Source organism: Sander lucioperca, chromosome 4 (genome assembly GCF_008315115.2).
Source record: "Sander lucioperca isolate FBNREF2018 chromosome 4, SLUC_FBN_1.2, whole genome shotgun sequence".
Taxonomy (NCBI): Eukaryota; Metazoa; Chordata; class Actinopteri; order Perciformes; family Percidae; genus Sander; species Sander lucioperca.
Window position 1 is genome coordinate 6,610,783 of NC_050176.1, and position 20,000 is coordinate 6,630,782.

At 40.8% G+C, this 20,000-nt stretch overlaps 1 protein-coding gene and 1 pseudogene across 2 annotated transcripts in view; both read left to right on the forward strand.

Moving 5' to 3' along the window:
* Positions 1-1,236: 1,236 nt before the first annotated feature.
* On the forward strand, positions 1,237-4,700 carry LOC116042967 (annotated as a pseudogene).
* A 4,935-nt stretch (positions 4,701-9,635) lies between these two features.
* LOC116042966 (mitochondrial Rho GTPase 1-A-like) overlaps positions 9,636-20,000 on the forward strand; it is a 13,166-nt gene continuing 2,801 nt past the window's right edge. Inside the window, exons 1-14 of one of the 2 annotated variants that reach the window (XM_036000351.1) lie at positions 9,636-9,650; positions 9,815-9,867; positions 10,349-10,457; positions 11,819-11,920; positions 12,120-12,218; positions 12,526-12,634; positions 12,740-12,860; positions 13,326-13,410; positions 13,808-13,953; positions 16,405-16,505; positions 16,851-16,981; positions 17,162-17,245; positions 18,284-18,406; positions 18,475-18,677. In XM_036000351.1, coding sequence (XP_035856244.1) covers positions 10,401-10,457; positions 11,819-11,920; positions 12,120-12,218; positions 12,526-12,634; positions 12,740-12,860; positions 13,326-13,410; positions 13,808-13,953; positions 16,405-16,505; positions 16,851-16,981; positions 17,162-17,245; positions 18,284-18,406; positions 18,475-18,677 — 1,361 coding nt within the window. In that variant the 5' untranslated portion in view covers positions 9,636-9,650; positions 9,815-9,867; positions 10,349-10,400. Of the gene's footprint in view, positions 9,651-9,814; positions 9,890-10,348; positions 10,458-11,818; positions 11,921-12,119; positions 12,219-12,525; positions 12,635-12,739; positions 12,861-13,325; positions 13,411-13,807; positions 13,954-16,404; positions 16,506-16,850; positions 16,982-17,161; positions 17,246-18,283; positions 18,407-18,474; positions 18,678-20,000 lie in introns of those variants that run through there. The other variant, XM_036000350.1, reaches the window with a different exon arrangement.

The window sequence follows — 20,000 nt, forward strand, 5'->3', positions numbered from 1 at the left end:
AATGTATTGGATGACTAATTGAAAATTTTAATGATGAGCAATTTGCTCACCAAGTAAATTGTGACACCAACCCAGTCTCCCCTACACCCTTCAAATGAGCATCATTTTAAGTCAAACCCTGTAAAACAGTGTCAAATCTTCACGGAGTGTTTTTTGTTTTTTTTTAAAGGGGGCGTTTAGACTGTATACCTACACACGAAATAAACTGGCAGTGTGTCTATTAGCTTGCTTTGCTGCGTCGCACTGCCATATGCAGGCCATAATACACAATGCAGCTTAAAAAGTATAGATTTAATACACCATCTTTCAGCCATCTGTATTGCCTTAGGCATTAGCACACAGGAAGTGCTCAGACTACCATTATTTTGTCTTTTAACTTCCGGTCGTACACAGTGGAATGAGTGTTGCATATTTAATCTAGGAGCCATATGACCCTCTACAGAGTGGGTTTGTGTGTTCAACAAATCTGAAAACTATAAATTGTGACCGAGTCAGGAACAGCCAGCAATAGCACCAGCACCTGAAGTGACCAAACAATCATCTACACCCCACGACAGCACACACACACACACACACACACACACACACACACCACACACCACACATACACAGACACCGACATATCGTGCAGAGGAGGAGAACAGAGAATAGGTCTAATTGAGTGCATAATGTAAACATAAGTGGTGTACCACATGTGTAACCTTTGAACGTTACGACTTAAATAGTAAAGTGTTACAGGATGTGAAGAGTGGTTGTTTAATGCTTCATGTATTTATCTGACAAGCTCTAGAATAAAGATCCATATTTATATCTATCCTGCATTTTTTATTACTTTGCAACTATTCTTAAATGAACAAACCGTTTTCTTTTAGATATTTACACCTCACACACACCAGTCCAACTTACAGTTATGAGCTGCAAGTCTCATCACTGTTCCTAGTGTAGGTCCATCACTTCTGTTACCACAGTGTACGTCCATGTTTCATTCACTTCTTTCTCTGTTATTTCTGGACCTCTACATTTGTGCAAACACGAAACTATCAGGACGTCTGTGCTGGTACGAGGAAATGCAGTGTGCCTGGCCAGTGAGAAGAAATTCAGATGTTTCACGCTGCTATAGAGGTCAGATCAGCTCTGTACCATTCATTGGTGACTCAGTAGGGAGTTTCATTACCGCATAGCTCCGTTTTGTTGGATTACAACGGTCATCTGACCGAAGCAAACTACCCGTTCACTATGGCCAGTCTGGAGAGAAACACCAAATCCATCTCTGATGTTTGGTGCAAGCCAGGTCACCACTTGTGCTGCCGACTGTGGAGCTCCTTGTGGCGATACATACTCTGACAACGATTCATAACCACACTACATTCTTTGATACGATAGCAAGCGCACATTGTTTGACTGATTCCAACATACGTTTCAAGGACCTCAGTCCTGATGTCCTGTGTGATGGACCATGTTTTCTGCTTATTCAAGTTCAAAGAATGATAGCAAGAATGATGAACCGTACCTGTGTCCATCAGGTCATGTAAGTATTGTTGTTACTAGACCGCAGAAGTCATGACTTCATAGCCTAGATCAACTTATTTTTAATAAACATTCAAAGGGGAAGTGGTAGCTGCTGTGTATAGCTCGTGGTAGTACCATCATTGTTCCTCCTACACTTTGTGCCTCAAAAACCTGACGAGAACAGTTGCGATTCTGCGTGAGAGGAAAAGACAACAAGATTAAATACTTACATTATTTCAACTGTTAATTTACCCCCAGATTAGTAGTGCACAGTTAGCCTACAGAAAAACTATCGTATTTGTCCCTACTTTTTTCATGTATTAATCTTTTTCCTTTTGGCCTACCGAGCGGACTGGCCTCCTACACCGCTTGGTGTGTCTTTGGTGTGCCTTGAACTGCTCTGGGTTGCTCGTATTTACCTGCTGTCAGCAGAGATGAATCCATACGTCTGGAATTTCTGGATGATTCGCTCGTAGAGGTATAGTTTTGTAGTGTTGTATTCATTTTATATGGGAGCGTATTACATTAATGATTCTATTTGCATTCCATTCTACGTTTTTGTATTTGCACCGCCTACTTAATAACCCGTGACAATTTTAATAGTGTATATATATATATTTTGCATAATTTATTATCTTTTTATTTTTCTTTTCTAATTCTAGCATTCCTATTATGCTGTTCTCTTATTTTCGTATCTATTGGATGCACATGTGGACGAGATAAAACCCTGTCGAAAGTGTTTTTGAGTCTTGAAAACTATCTGTCCACCGTGTTAATGCCGTTTTTTGCCTAGTAGTTATGGTTTTCGTAAGAGTGCACTTTGTTCTCACTATGTAAATAATTGTTTTATACTTCTCTGAGATCTGTCTAACTTGTAAATTGTTGCTGGTTTCAGTACATCAGTTTGTCCGCTCTGCAAGACAGGGATCTTCAAATATGAAATGAAGGAATGCATTGTATGTTGTCTTGTTTGTAACTTTAAAATCTCACATCTTGTGATTTCAGTCATGCGGAGTGGGGAAATTCTGCAGCCAATCGCCTTTATGAAAATGTGTGTCCCTGCCTTCTTCTACCAGCCGCAACAGAAAGACTGCATGTGAGTGACCGTCATGTCACTATCCATTCATCCTCAGTAGCACAGTGCAAAGTGAGTACTTTAACTTCTGAATGGGTTGGATAGGTAACAGAGAACAAACATGCCAGTTACCGAAGTGGAACTATTACTAAAGACAGTATGAATTAGCTCATTCATCATGGCGGTCACACATTTTCTGGTATTTACTTAAACACTGTGTGTTTTATATCCATACGAGAACAGTAAATTTTTTTTGCTTTGTTGTAGTGTTCGTAAGGATCAGTTGGATCCGTGCAAATATGAAGAAGAGAGTTCACAGGAGAAACTTTTTCAGCAAGCTATTACTCAGTTAAATATCCTGCCAGTATACCATCATTAACTGTTCTTCCACACAGCAAAATAATCAATTAGGCATTTGAATTTGGCATCATAAAGTTTAGTTGCTCTTCATCTCTTTTATTTATTTGATGTATCAACCCAGACCTGTTCGAGTCAACACTATGGAAGAAGGGAAGACAACAAGCATTTTTAAAGAGGATCTTCCTGTTGTCCCGAAAGACTTCACCCTCAGAGTACTTCATTAAAGAGGATGTTAGATTCCACATCACCTTTAGTCTACATGTTTTTGAGCATACATGGGTAACAGTCAAGTACCTTTTATTTCTATCTTTGAAATCCTTCCTTAATCCTCTTATTCAGTCCAAGCTTCCCAAAGCTGTCATCTCCCATGAAGGACTGAATGCAGTTTTCCAGCCGGAGAAGATCAATCACGCTCACGGGTCTCGCAGATCTTCTTACATGCATGACAAACCCACAAGGAATCTGTTTGTTTATCACGAGAAGGACAGGTGAGCTTTGAGTGCCATAGTGATATTTTTTTTCTACTTTAAACAGATAATTGTCTTACCTTTGAATCTCGCACTTGCTGTGACAGTTGTGGACCTTGGCCTGTGTCTGATGGGCAGGGGCAAGAGGGCCCTGCATCGTACTTCCTTCCACGAGAAGAGCACCCTAGAGCCCCTGTGTCACGTTTTCCCTCCACTAAAGGGCACCCTAGAGGGCCCTGCATTGTGTTTTCCTCCACTCACTAATAGGACACCCTAGTGGGCTCTGTATCACGTTTTCTCCACTAGAAGAGCACCCTAGAGGGCCCTGTGTCACGTTTTCTCCACTAGAAGGGCACCCTAGAGGGCCCTGCATCGTGTTTCTCCACTGGAAGTACACCCTGGGAGGTCCACAAATGTGCTGTGGTGTAGGCTACATCTCCAAGACTAGTACAAAGGCAATACATCACAATCTCAACAAAACACCAAAAATACAGTGGTTAGCACAGAGAGAGGACCTGGGTTAGGTTAAACTAAAACTAACTTTCTGTCATATTTACTGAAACTGACCCTATGTTTCGAGTAGAACTACATGAAGAAAAAAATCTGGCTCCTCTGGCACCACCTACAGCCGTTGTGTGATTTGAAAAAATCCACAGCTCCCCTGTTCAGATGCACCAATCATGGCTTGGGTGGGGAGGGGGTAACTGTTGTGTCAATCACTGCTCATGCACACGCATTCATTCTCCTTGTGGGGGGAGGGGCTTAGGAGAATGTTTTGGGCTTTAGCGGAAATGGGAGGTACTGAGAAGTTGACGATGTTCAAATGTTGTGGCTAAGTCCTGGATCTTCGCAATCCTACCTACGGCACCTTTAATTAACAGAAGTCATATCAGAAATCCCCACACATATGCATCATATTTACTGGTAAAATATGTGTGTCCATGGTCAATACAGCTCTATGTTCAGCTGTCCTGGTTTTTCAAGCTCTCTCGTTTTTTAACCTTAATTGTATGAAATTAACCAGACAACTTGCATGATGCAGTTATGTCTTCCTGATATGCTCTTCTATATCGATGTCTTCCAGGTATGTATCCTTGTTCAATGCTATTCGAGCAACACGCTTGGCATACCTCCTGAGAAACATCCCACTCTTCGAGATAATGATGTGAACAAAATTTCAAAAGATTTAGCTTGGATAGATTGTTAAAGTTAAAGTGTTAAACTGACACTTTTGGTCAGTTTAAGAGTGTTAAATGTGTCTCTCTTTTGCACAGTTATACCTCAACTAACGGTAAATTGCCTGAAGGAGGGGGTACATGGATAAACTGCCCAACGGTTCGTCTGAGTTTATTACAAAAATGAATTTGACTTATGATTATTTGATTATATAGCTGACAAATTTATTTGATTTGATTTGAATTAATTTTCATTTTCTCTTCCTCTGCCTGTGTGTGTGGTGTGTCTGTGTGTGTGTGTGTGTGTGGTGTGTGTGTGTGTTTCCAGCATCGGGAGCCATTCAAGAAGAGGTGGTTCACACTGTGCTCAATGAACAGAAAGCTTTTGTATTATAAAAGTCCACTGGTAATTAACATATAATACCAGTGTCTACAGTGTGTGTATAAAGTGACTGTATAATAATGGGATAAGTAAGGAGCAACAATTCTAACACTCATTTATAAAACTACAGATGATTATACATGAGGTGACATTTCCAGGAAAATACGCAGACATTAGCCTGATATGAAACAATACATTTTTTTTGCTAGTGCTCTTCTTTGTGCTGCTTGTTATCATGTTAGATGCTACAGAGCAGGGTGCTGTCTTCATTGGCACAGAGAGCACAGCTACTCTGCTTCAGAGAGCAGCAGGCAGAGCTTGAGGGGAAAACCGATGGCACTGTGGCATCAGGCTGGGAAACTCCGGAAAGGCAGTTTTTGTTATGTGTGAGCAGGAGCAGGAGCAGAAAGAGTGGCTGGAGGCCTTCAGAAAGGTCATCTCTCAACCCATGACCCCAGAGGACTATGCTAGTAAGATACTGTTGTTATACCTCATACAGTGTAGGTAATGTCTTCTGGTGCTTATCACATGTGAAACCCACTCCCAACCTTTTCTTTCTTGGACATAGATGAAGCCAGCATGAGAAGGGAAAGTGACTGGAGCAGTTCGACCAGTTGGTTTTGCAGGAGTTCAGGATGCAGTAAGAATTGTTTTGGGACATAACAGACTCAAAGCCTCTTCTTCCAAAAGATGCTCCTGAAGCTGTCAGAGGATAAAGAAACATGATGGCAAACTCTCTATTACTGGCAGAACTGCTCGACACCACCGACAAATGATCACTTCAACACTTTGCATGGACTAAAGGGTCTGTGATTACACCTTGACACCTTGGAGAAGTTACTGTCACAGCTGGGACGTTGCTGCACATCAGAAGCTTGAATTGATTGCATTGTCTTTGCCACTATGACATTGCATCAAGAACTCTTTGCATACATTATAATTACACTGGAACCAAATATTGTATTATTAAAAATAAGTAAAGAATAAGAATAACATTATATGTACATTTGCAATTGTTCTGTAGTTATTTTGTATTTTATGTTTCACTCAATTTGCACATTTTTAAAGGATTAGGTTCATTTCTTTCACACGCTGTTTCATTTTAGCTGTCTAGTTGTGTGAAACTGAAAGCTCTTAAAATAATAAATTGTATACACAATTGATCCCTGCTTTTAATATTTTACCAATTCTATAGATAGGCCTATATACAGTATATTCCTCTTCAGTAGCAGATACAGAATACTGTAGTGATGTATCACAGATGACAGTTGAAGATTATATCAGGCATGGCAGAGGTGTCTCTATCTGGATGCCTTCATCGTCATAGGCAGGTTATTGTGATATGCAAGGGTGGATTAGCAACCAGGCCAAGCGGATATGGACCCTTTTTAATGCCTTATTATTTCCATTTATATCGTGTATATAGTGCTTACATGGTGCAATTTTTTTAAATAAATAGATGCTTAATAGACACACTATGCAACATTTCTGGTTTCTGCTGTTGGTTTTCTTGCCTGTGACGCGTTTTGACAGGCGCTGTTGAGCTGGGGGAAAAGCAAGATGTGTCACTCAACGCCATTCTCCCGGTACCAGAAATGTCATCGAGCTAACCAGCCAACGGAGATTATATGGACCTTTTTCACAGCAGACATTTTAGAAAACACAGCTGAAATTGATAACCTTAACGATGGCTCAATTCCATCAAGTGTCCCAGTAAGCTATTTCAGTGAGTCAGCATGCACAACACCCAGGGCCTCTCCTAAGTGGAATGCAGCCACCATTAATGGTTTTGAATACACCTGTGCTTTTCCTACTATGACATGTCAACATGTCTGCCGTGAAAAATGTAGTGTTGGAAGTGTTGGAAAGTACATTTACTCAAGTACTGTTTTATGTTCAATTTGCTCCGCCAGCTGTACATTATATACAATGCTTCTTACTAAAGCATTGATATTTTAACGATCGGTTGTAATCATATGTGGCCATTCTGCTAATAGGCTACTTAGTACATTTTGCTGTTAATACTTTTGCACTTTTAATTCTTTGAATCTCTTCAGTATTGTACAATATACTAACTATAACAAACTATCTATCTATCTATCTATATATATATAACTAATAAACTAAATATTTAATAAAATATTAAATTAGTTATTTAATATAATGTGTAATCTATTATTATGTATATATGTATATTACATTAAATAACTAAAAAAAATAGACTAAATAAATAGACAACCCAGACATAAACTAAAATAAAGTTATGATAAATTTGTCTAGGGCACTTACATGCATTATGCACAAGAGTAGAAAAGACGAAGAAACGTCAACGCTATGATATATCAACAAACAGTCCAATGCTCTCAACACTCCTAGCTACAGTGGCTGTTTGTACGTGGTTCAATATACGATCTTTGCTCGCCCTCACTGTCATGAGGGGCGTGGCGGAAAGCACGCATGCTAGCGCCCGCTAATGCTCTTCAAGTTTGTGTGAAGAGCTGGCTGTGGCTGAACACAGCAGCAGCATACTGTTTGACTGACTGAGCCTCGCAGGTGGAATATATAGTAAAACACTGTGTTAGTGTTCCCGGAGATATAACAATTGTCTATCATCTGTTCTGAACCAGTGTAACCGGAGCTGTCATGCAAACATAGCCGTTAGCAAGCGAGCCAGGCCGAGGAGAGCTGGCTAGTTGTATCCTTCATCCAGACAGGAGCATAAATGTTTCACACAAGCCAGTTTATCGAGTTTGTCTACGCCGAAGAAGATGCGCAAGGACGTGAGGATATTATTAGTGGGGGAGCGTAAGTAAAGCTATAAAACTGTGATATTTAACGTAACTTACAGTGTGTTGGTCAGCAGTGATTGTATGCAGTGTCAGCTTTTAGTGTTGACTTTGCACTGGTGCTACAGCAAGGCATCATCATCTCATGATGATGGTGTTCATTCAGTCCATTCATTCTTTCTGTGTAACTTCTGATCTGATCTGTTTTGTGTTATTGCTGCATACATCCTGCCCACGATACTGTTGGAAAAACAAACATCTGCTGTAGCTTTTTGAAACAGTAGATATTTTTATGTCCCCATTACACAACTAACATCAGTCTTTCCATTGTATGTTAGTGGACATAGAGCAGATAAAGGTTGCTCACTTTAAATCTTTGTTTAGTTCCCAACCTATAGAAACATATTGCAAGTTGACTGTCCCATGTTTCCTGACAGAACATTTAAATCCCTACAGTATCCAGTTATGCTCATTTCTGTTTTAAACAGCAAAGCCAAAGGATAAATAAATATATATATAATATATATATATATATATATAATATATATATATATATATATATATATTATATATATAGTATTTTACAACTGTGAAGAAAGCTCATTCTGCCTTTGGTAGTTTTCTCTGGTCATTGCATTCATGGAATATCTGGGATTGTTTTTGGGAAGTAAACTCCAGACAGACAGAGAACCGAAAGCCCAGCTGTTTTGGGAATTATGTTTTCACACTGTTCACACACACACATTAACAGAACAGTTAGGAATACATTTACTCTGGCTTACTAATAAATAGGAAGCAATTGTAAAGGACAGTAGTAGCTTTTCAGCCTTTCATTTTTGACAGGACAGCTAGGTGAGAAAGGGGAGAGAGAGGGGGAAGACATGCAGGAAACCAACCCGGCCACAAGTCGTTTAAAACTGAGCCAGGATGAAAGCTTCAATTCATAGATTGTACACACCCATAAAAAAATTGCCCTGTGGTGTTTGTGATGTCAGTAGTGTGATATCTGTTTCTCAGTCACATGGCCCGGATAGCTTGTTAACTTAATGACTGTTATTTTCATCGTAATTAATAAATTATGTCCCCCCACAGTTAAAATATGAATATTTATTGTAATGAGTTGTAAGCAAATGTGGTTGAGTGTCTGCTAAGATCTACCAAATAATCTCTCTCTCTCTCAAATAATCTAGTCTCATTTATACTTTCGCTCCTCTTCTCCCTTCCTCCGTCGACAGCCAAAGTGGGGAAGACGTCTCTCATCATGTCCCTGGTCAGTGAGGAGTTCCCAAATGTGGTACGGATAAGTGATTATTATGTCAGATGTTTGATACTTTGATGATGCCTCTCTACCTTGAATATCTAATATTTGTGGCCTTTAACACCATTGATTTAACCATATTATTGGAGCCCTGTAACTAGTTGTAAACATGTCTGTGTAAGTGAGAGCCATGTTGTGTTCATCCTAGGTTCCCTACCGAGCTGAGGAAATCACCATACCTGCAGATGTCACACCGGAGAGAATTCCCACACACATTGTGGACTATTCAGGTAATTTACGCCCATGACTGTTTCTTTGTTTTCAGATTTAACTGCTTTAAGTTGTGGTGACCTTTGTTGTAAAATCATAAATATCACCTTTTCTGCCTGCAAATTGAGAAAGAAGAACTATTGGTATTAACTGTAGTACACTTGTCTTTCTCCTACAGAGGCAGAGCAGACAGATGAGCAGTTGTTTCAGGAGATCTCCAAGGTCAGTCAGTGCATTATGCTCTCCTTTTAGTGCTCTGTTAAGTACTGAGTTCAGGTATAAGCCTAAAAGGGGTCTGTGTTGGTCTCTTTCATAGGCAAATGTGATTTGCATGTCTACTCTGTCAACACAAGAAGTCCATAGAAAAGGTGAGCTACCTCTGTGGCTAGGATTTCCATAATTGGTTTGTATTGCAGTTAGACAGTAAAACATTTGAGGCGGTCAGTGTGACACTCGTAAATTAGAAGTTGTCTCTCAAAATGGTAATGATCTTTTACATTTTTATCTTTTTTCTCCCTTTTGTTTTCCATAGGTGACGAGCCACTGGATCCCTCTCATTACTGAGAACACAGACAAGGACAGCAGGTGTGAACTTGTATGGAAATAGGTCAGAGTTTTCATTGTCAGCTCAGTTTTGGACAATGAAATATGGGGGCAAATAGGGTTCCTGTTTCTCTTCATTTCTCTATGAGCACAGTGGGCTCCTAATGCACGATCAACCTAATGGAAAGTCTGCAAAAGACCGTTTTCTGTAGGAAGAGGCCAGTCATGGAATCTTTCTACTAGTCGTTGAAGTGATGACCTACAATCACATGGTGGAAATTGTCTCACAATGCTTTTCTGTAAGCAGAGAGCTGAACTGGAAAGCAACATTTCACATGAACAGATAGCCTTATTCTCCATTTGTGTTTTGATTTTCACTATGAATTGAGTCACTGCTTTTCTGGGAAGGACCATGTATTAAAGGGAAAGTACTCTTTTGCCTAAAATGTTACATCTGTTAAATTTACAGTTTATGTTTGTATTAGCGTTAATACAATGCTGTGTTTGTTATTTATGCGTCCAGGGTTCCTCTGATTCTGGTGGGAAACAAGTCGGACCTGGTGGAACACAGCAGCATGGAGACCATACTGCCCATCATGAACCGGCACAGTGAGATAGAGACTTGTGTTGAGGTATGGAGCGACAGATCTGTTCACTGTTCGCACGGTTTCTAAACAGTAAAACAATAAAGTGAATGCTGTGAAAGTGCTGTTCTGTTTTAATTTGCCAGACAAAAACTTTCTCATTCAAGTAATGCAGTAGCAATGCTATTGTTCTAGACAGCAGTTGTGTTGCTACGTACACAAGGTCAAAAGGGACATAAACACAAACGGAAATCAATATCTTGTTCTATTGTCATTAAACAGAACATAATAGGGGAAGAAGTTTTTGTTGGTTTAGGAGCCAAGAGGAACAGGATTGTTTTTAGTTAAACATCCAGACATTGTTTTTTTTTACTTTATTGGCAGTGCTTTTAATGGTTGTACCAGCACAGTGAAGATACTTAAGTTGATGTAAAAACATTAAAATCTCAATAAATGCATTTAAATTGTTTTCACATGATGACAGTATACATGTAGATTCTAGAAACAGAATGCTTACAGAATAGAACTGGCCCAAATTAAGAATGCTATTGTCATTTACAGTGACCTCTATTTGTAAAGCCCTTCACACTCTTGCTGTTACATGTTTATGATCCTCACTATCAACCAAACTGAACACCTAGTTCTACAATACAGTATGTCGAGTTGTCAGTTATGCAATTTTAAACTTGTTGAAATGCCGAAATGTGGAAGTCTGCAGCCTCCCTTGGCTAGCCAATCTTGTCAATTGTATTGATTGTTGTCTTAGTTCGTATAAATTAACCCTAATTGAACCTTTTGTCAATAGTATTGCTATTGCTGCCCTTTTTTTTATACTTTCCATGATGGACTCCATTTATTTGCATATGTTTACTATAAACAGTGTTTACAATAAGATAGCCCAACAATTGTACAAGAGGATTTGATACTTGACACCGGCCATGAGCTTAACTCAAACCTACAACATGATGACTGCTGTAATCTAAGCACGGTGAAGAGCTCCTAATGGTTGAGAAGTCTGCTGTTCGTGCTGAGTTCACTCTTTTCCTCCTCCTGTGTCACCTTTTAACACTGAGTACTATCTCCTAGCTGGGCAGCGCCTGTGTTTCTTCAGACTGGTTAATTAAACCAGGCGTGTCACTCAGACAGATCCTGTGTGTTAATACCCCGTCTGGCCCTGACTTAGCTCCCGCACACACATACAGTATATACAGGAATATATATACACACACACAGGTACATAAACAGAGAAGGCCCCACTTTGCCATTACACTGTATTTTCACAGGGTAGCAAAGACGTTAAGGTGTTTATATGCAACGACGCTGTATACATGGTGTTTTTATAGCATATTGAAAAATAGTATACGTATGTATAACCAGACTCCGTTCTTTCCTTTTTTCATTGTTTATAGTGTTCAGCAAAGAACCTGAAGAACATCTCAGAGCTGTTCTACTACGCCCAAAAGGCAGTTCTGCACCCCACAGGTCCTCTTTACTGTCCAGATAAAAAAGATGTAAGAGCAAACAAATTTACTGTGTGAATTCTACACCAGTGTTTTTGTGATGTGCAATGGTTGTCAGCTAAAAACCTCACTCTATGAATTTACATTCGAGAGAGTTATGTAATGCAGTATTAAACTGAATTTTAGCAGAAGGTGAATTACAAAGTAGTTGCGTTTAAAGTAACTTTTGATTTGCCTTTTGGATTCCCAGATGAAGCCACTGTGCGTCAAAGCCTTGACTCGAATCTTCAAAGTGTCTGACCTGGACAATGATGGGATTCTCAATGATAACGAGCTCAACTTCTTCCAGGTAAGTCAACTGATGACTACTGTCGCTCACAAAGTTAACAATAGGTTTATCGCAGCGACCTCAAGCTCACCCGGTAGAGCGTGCGCCCCATGTAGGTTGAGTCCTTGGCAGCGATTGGGGTTCACATCTGACACGCAGCCCTTTGCTGCGAGTCATTCCCCCCCCTCTTTCCTGTCTACCTATACTATCTAATAAAAATGCAAAAAAAGGCCAAAACACATTATTTTATCAAAAGCTACTATTTGCACAGGACCTTTCTTTGGCTGCTTTTGACAACAATGATGTTTTTGTCTGATTGCTCACACAGCGGACGTGCTTTAACACCCCACTGGAGTCTCAGGCGTTAGAGGATGTAAAAAATGTGGTGAGGAAGAATTTGAGTGACGGAGTGTGTGACAACGGACTCACTCTGCAAGGTAGACATGGATGGACTGGCTTCCTCCTTGTGTGACGTACACACACATCTCTTGTCACATTATTCCTGACTGTGTTTTTTGGTATTTCTGTGATATCCTCTCCAGGCTTCCTCTTCCTCCACACCCTGTTCATCCAGCGGGGGCGCCATGAAACAACGTGGACAGTGCTGAGGAGGTTTGGGTACGACGATGACCTGGAGTTAAATCAGGACTACCTCTTTCCTCCGTGAGTCTCAGTCTTCATTTCTTTAGACACCCACCACCAACTGCATCCTGTGTGCATGCCTTAATAAAAGCCTCATTATTTCCCTCACTGTGTGTGATGGACACAAGTATTTGTGCTCTTTTTAGCATAATACTTTATTTTCTTCAAACATAATGTTCTGTCTTTCACTTTTGGTGCCTGTGCTCATTTTTACCAAACTGTCAGTGTTGTTAAGCCCTTAAATTAGATACTAGATTCAGTACTTTACATTGATGTTATTACCAAGGAAGGATTAATAGGTAGATTGAATATGCACATTTTCACAACACCTACTAAAATATCTACTGAGGACTACTGAGCCACTTTTATAAGTAAACTGTAATATTTATCCTCTTATTTATATTCTTTTGTAGTAATGTTTTCTGTTTATCACTGGTTCTGCTCATTGACTATAACATTTACTTTGAAACATTTCAATGTCTTTAGGTTGAAAGTTCCTCCAGACTGCACCACAGAGCTCAACCATAATGCCTACCTCTTCCTTCAGAGCGTCTTTGACAAACATGACAAGGTATAATCCTGTAAACCTGGTTCTGTATTTACTTTACCCTCTGCCCTGGAGAGGCTTTTACAGAAAGCTGCTCAGTACGGAACACCGCACAAAACCAAACAGCCAGCGCTGACCACCTGCTGAGGCGTGATTTAAACGTCTTGTCACTGAGGAGAGATTGACAGGAGAATTAGCCGCGAGGTTAGACTGGAAGTCAAAGAGTAAAAGTGGCAGCTTGTACCATGATCTGCTTTTTGTCATAGTGATTAGTGTCCTACTGTGAATGTGTGCTTCAGTCATGTTTTGTTTTCTCAGGTAGAAATGACAAACGGCAAACTATTTCCTTCTTCAAGCACCATTTTCTATAGGTTACCGTAGTTCACCGTCCTGAACAGTAACCAACCTTTGTGTCTATCAGGACCGTGACTGTGCCTTGTCACCAGAGGAGATGAGGGACCTGTTTGATGTTTTTCCCTACATGCCCTGGGGTCCAGATGTCAATAACACAGTTTGCACTAATGACCAGGGCTGGATCACCTACCAGGGATATCTCTCCCAGTGGACGTAAGTGGTGATTATGTAAAGGTTCTGTACTCGACATTCAGAACATTAAAGCTATAGTGTGTAGTTTCTGTCACCCCCATGAGGAATTCTAAGAAATGACAACAACACTGTCGGCCCACCCCCACCCCTCCTCCACGCAGTTGCTAGTAGCCGAAGAGGACACAGAGAATTAAAAAAGTAGTAGTAGTAGGTAGTTATCTTCACTCGAGCTTCTGCGTGGGAAAGTCACCGGACGACACAATCTTCTGAACATAGCCATACTGAGAAATACAGAGAGAGTTGTGTGGAGCTGATAGTCTTAATTAGCTTTGTAGCAACTCATTTGGCAATGGCTTGAATGTAACGGACGTTCAATAATAACAAAAGTTACGCACTAAAGCTTTAATATAGCAGCAAACAAATATTTGATATGTAAAAATATAGTGGAGTAATGGTGTCCTGAGCAGACAATGAAGTCGCACTCTCTCTGTGTCTGTTGTAATCCGGGCTTCTCTGTTTTTTGTTTTGTTATGTTGTGTGCATGTGGCCGTGACAAAACGTTGGTATTTCACAAATTGGGGAACAGCCCACTACTTGTTTCAGTATTTCAAGTCTAGCCACTCTAGGTTAAAGCCAGTATACTAGACTTTGAACATTTCTGACATTGACATTGATTCTGTGTCTCACATGGGGTAGTCTATATCCACGACATTCCACTTCCGGGATTGCTCCATTGCCGTCGGAAATTCCGCCGGATTTCACTCTTTTCAGCTGGATGTCTGTCACCTGCCGTTTTGTTTGTGTTGGAATTTTACACTCTAGTTGATTTATGAGGACTAATGTTGACTGCTCCTCAGATCTCTGCAGGGTAAATCGAGACAGCTAGCTAGACTTTCTGTCCAGTCTCAGGGTGTTTTCACACCTGAAAGTCTGAACCAAGGTCCGGACCAAGGTTCATGTTTTTGTTACATTGTAACATTTGATCCTGTAAGTTTTTTGGTTTCACACTGCAGTTATGCAAGCGCACTAAAGATCTATACGTGACAAAACTACGTCCTGCCGTCATGACATACGTGAGCTGCGTCTCCAGATACTGATAATTGATTGGTTTGACTGCTGCTCTCCCCTACTGACTGCTGCTCTCCCCTACTGCCGCGGCTCTTTTTGTTTTGTTGTGATGTTGAGAAGCAAGACACGGGAACTTTCTTTCTGGAGAATTTATTCAGAGACAAACGGAAACCTACACTGTACATTTACTACCACTTAACAAATAAACTGCTGATGTATTCTCTGCTCCGATAGCCGACAGCTGTCTGCTCTGAGCACATTCACCGTCACTCTCACTCTCTCATGTAGCCTACACACTAAGCACCGAGCTATTCCTTAAAGGAGCTATTCCCCGGTCTTGTAACACAAGGAGAGCCTGCCAGAGCTTCTTGTATTTAGTCTGAAAGTCCGAACCATCCAAAAAATGCTTTCACACTATAAACGAACCGGACCATGGTTCAGTTTGGTCCGGACCGAGACCACCTCTTTTTATCGGACCAAAATTTGGTCTTTTGATCCGGACCGTGGTCCGGGGGAGGTTTCACACCTGTAATTTTGGTTCGGATCAAACTGAAAAGTCCGAAAGTCCGGACCAAACGAGGTATGTGTGAAAACGCCTTCAGTTTTCTGTTGCACGACTAAGGGCGTTTTCACAAGGAAGCCCGTCTACAAACCAATCAGTTACAACTGTCGGGAGAAGCAGTGCACGTATGTGATGACGACAGGACGTAGTTTTGTCACGGATAGTTCTTGAGTGCGCTTGCATAACTGCAGTGTGAAACCAAAACTTTCCGCATCAAATGTATACAATATAACAAAATCATGAACCTTGGTCCGGACCTTGGTTCAGACTTTCAGGTGTGAAAACGTCCTAAAACAACTTTGAACATACACATGTTCCACCAAAACAAGTTCCTCCCCGAGGCTATTTTGCAGCGGGGGCTTTTCCCGGTGCTTAGCGCCGCCCCATGACAATTGTGATTGGTTTAAAGAAATGCCAATAAATCACAGCACGTTTTTTCTCCAATCCTGGAATGCTGTGTGGACTAGCCAGTCTGGCAAAGCGAGACTACGCATGGGGCTGCTGAGCTTAATAGGCTGAAAAGACGGTGCAAAGATGCCACCAGTTGTCTCATTTGTCAACAAACACAAAACTTGTGCCACCATTAGGGCTAGGTATCAAACATACTTAAAATACTACACATAGTGGCTTTCAACTAGTCTTTGTTGGTTTTTAGTGAACTTTTTCAAAGTTGTTTTCAGGAAAACACCAATGTACACACATTTCCCTGTCGTGTGTGTGTATATATATATATATATATATATATATATATATATATATATATATATATATATATATATATATATATATATATATATATATATATATCATTGTCATTTTGGCTTCAACTTACATTTGTTCAGGTTAACAACATATCTGGATGTCCAGCGATGCCTGGAGTATTTGGGTTACCTCGGTTACTCAATAATTGCTGAGCAGGAGTCCCAAGCAGCAGGAATTACAGGTGAATGAAACCATCACATCTTTTTTTACATATTCATATTAAATGATGAGTTGTAGATCCCTATAAAAGTCTGTTGTAATATCACAAATATAGTCATATACATTCATAGATTATAATGTTTGAGCCATTAGTATTATTCAGGGTCATAAGCTGATCGGAAGTTGCTTTACACGTCATTGAACTACTCGACAGTCAGTAATCCCATCAGTAAATCAACACCATACAACACTAACTTTTGGACAGTTGAAGCAGCAGTTCAATCTTAATATTGTCGCTGACTGACTGCAGGTATGTGTTGTCTGAGCTGATGCTCTGATACCCGTGTATGGTTTGCCCCCTCTGCAGTGACCAGAGATAAGAAGATTGACCTGCAGAAGAAGCAGACGCAGCGCAGCGTCTTTCGCTGTAATGTCTTTGGAGACATTGGCAGCGGCAAGAGCGGCTTCCTCCAAGCCTTCTTGGGTAGAAACCTCATGGTAAAAAAATAAAAAATAAGCAACAGTAATGACACATTTGAATGCATACTTAGCTCAGCTATTTCACGATGTCCCATATTTAAATCGACCGGCAAACATTTTCCTCTTGATGCTTTCAATCATAGTTTACAGTTTCATGTCCTGATGTGCTTTTACATGATGTTTCTTCTCTTCTCTCAGTGTCAAAAAACAATTAGAGAGGAACACAGATCCTACTATGCCATCAGCACAACCTATGTTTACGGCCAGGAGAAATATCTTCTTGTGAGTTTCAAAGATACCTCTACTATTACTTGAATTACTAGAATCATTTTTTGCAGTTATGACTTGTGTTTAAATAACGCTTTTTTTTTTAATCAATAATTCTAATAATAATAATTGCCAAATTGTGTGTGTGTGAATATTTTTTCACGATATGTTTTATATAATATTTTTTTCTATTCATATAAAAGACATGATTTAAATGTATACGTACCACTACTACGAGGCTGTCAGCTGTGAACCATCATGTGAACTGTGAGCCAGCCCAGCCTGAGGTTGGCTGTGCTTACATGTACCTGGCTGTTTATATAAGCTTCTTATCATGTTCACCCAGTGCTTTTGTCAAGCAAGCCTTTCTACTTGCTTAACAAAAGCACTCGCATTGCACCACTCACTTGTAACAGCACATGCAAAGCCTACAATACCAGCCATAGTTTAACATAGTATTAGTTTATACAGGCACTTAATACATCAACTGCACTGTTTTTTGTTGGCACTTGTTTGTCTTTTAAAAACACACAGGCACTCCCTCTGTGCTGGCATCCACAGTGAAACACCTTGCAGCACAGTGACTCTGCTTCTGTTGGCACTCCTAGGCAATTTGAGCACAAATGTGGTGGTAATGCTCCTGTGTGGTTCAATCTTTAGCCACTGTGACTGCGTCAGTAAAACAGCAGCATGTGATTCTCTTCATTGAACATCCTCAACAGAAGAATGCTTTGTTTAAGTACATTTCATTTCTGACGAGATATTATGGAATTTGCAGTAATCCATATCATTTCATCCAAGTCAACAGTATGCACTCTCAACTGTGATTGCTGACTGAGCTACACTGTTGTCCCCATGAAGTCGAGAGAAAAAAGACAAACCTGCAGTTCTTTTCACCATCCATTATTGCCAGAAAATTATGGCTGTAGTAAACCAGGCCACTACAGCTGGCCACAGTGATGCAGAGAATATTGGCAATTATCTAGCATGGGACTAATGTTGGAACTCAGCAGTGTTGTTCTAACTCTCTCCCCTCCTCTCCTCCTCTATCAGCTTCATGAAGTATTCCCTGACTTTGACTATCTGTCTGATGCTGATCTGGCCTGTGACATTGTCTGCCTGGTCTATGATGTCAGCAACCCTTACTCCTTTGAATACTGCACCAAAGTCTTCAAGGTAAAAAGGTGTAACTGCATTATTGTTAACTGAACCACGGTCATTCATCGCCCTCTTTCCCTCCTCAGCAATACTTCATGGACAGCAAGATTCCATGTATGATGATAGCAGCGAAGTCAGACCTGCCAGAGATCAAACAGATCTACGGCTGCAGTCCTCTGGAGTTCTGTAGGCGGCACAAGATGCCACCTCCCCAGTCCTTCACATGTAACACTGCAGCTGCACCCAGCAGAGACATCTACACCAAACTTACCACAATGGCCATGCACCCGTAAGTATGGAGACACTTGATCTAGATTTGTTAAACTTGCACTAGTCATTTTTGCACATAGGATCCCCAAATGGTAGCAGAGTTAACTCATTTTAAGAACTTTATTACTAAAGGCTGTTTAATGCTTCTGCGTTGAATCGACGGCGTACCCCCCACAGACCCCTCTGCGTCGACGCAGACCGCAAGGACTGTGATTGGTCAAGTCGTCCTGTGTGTTGATAGTCTGTGTTTCAAGCAGCCTACTGTGGGGAGTAGCAACATGCTAGTTCACCGACATAAGCTTTGCAAATAAACTCAGACATATTTTGGTTACAATGACGGGGTTATCCGTTTGTAAAATGCCTACATGTCAGTAATGTTTTGAAATTAGCACTTCACCAGCAAGCAGTACTTTGTGGGCAGTTGTGCTAAAGTTTGCTTGCTAACATAACATAAACTGGCTCTCTCTCTTTCGCTCAGAAAGAGCGGAACCAAAACAAACTATCACCGCGTTCTGGCGGGGAAATGCACTGCGATGCAAAGAAACGCGTTCAACCCCGACGCAGAACTCCGAAAGGGTCACACCGCCGTAGGAGCGACGGTGTAGCTATGGCGTGGAGTTGACGCAGAAGCATAAAAAAGCCAAAGGAAATCATGCAAGTAATGTGTATTTGGAGCTGAAATTCATACCCACCCAGATCCTCTTCACTTGTTTTTAAGCAGAGGACGTTGTCCATTTCTTAATGAAAGCAAACGACACCTGAAGTTTAGCCATTCTCTGTTTATCTCAGGATATGGCAGATTACAGAAGGCCTATGTTTTATAATAAGGGGGGGGGGGGGGGGGGTTGATATCACAGCTGAAGACAGGAAAGGGGGGAGAGAGAGTAGGGATGACATGCAGCAAAGGGCCGCGGGTCAGAATCGAACCCTGGTCGCTGTGGTAAAGACTGAGCCTTAGTACATGGGGCGCACGCTCAACCAGGTGATCCAACCGGGCGCCCCAGGGATGTCTTTTAATCTAAGGTTTTAATTTGTATTTCCTTAACACTGAGATTCATTTCTGCAGTTGGGTCGTATTTGGCAGTGAATCCTGTGTGAAACAGGTGGAATAGATGGATGCCTTTTTTTCTTTTGCAGTCCACTTTATCTGTTAGTTTACAAAGCCCTACTGTGTGTTATGTCTGTGACTTTACTCCACGCCTCAGGATAAACCCGCTCCCTGTGGGGATGCTCCTACTCTCTGCAGGTGTCAGTATCAGACATGATGTACTTCAGTCTAAAATAATGCACTTCGCTGCTCTCTGAACATGTTGCTTTCAAGTCTGATGCTACAGTGATGTGC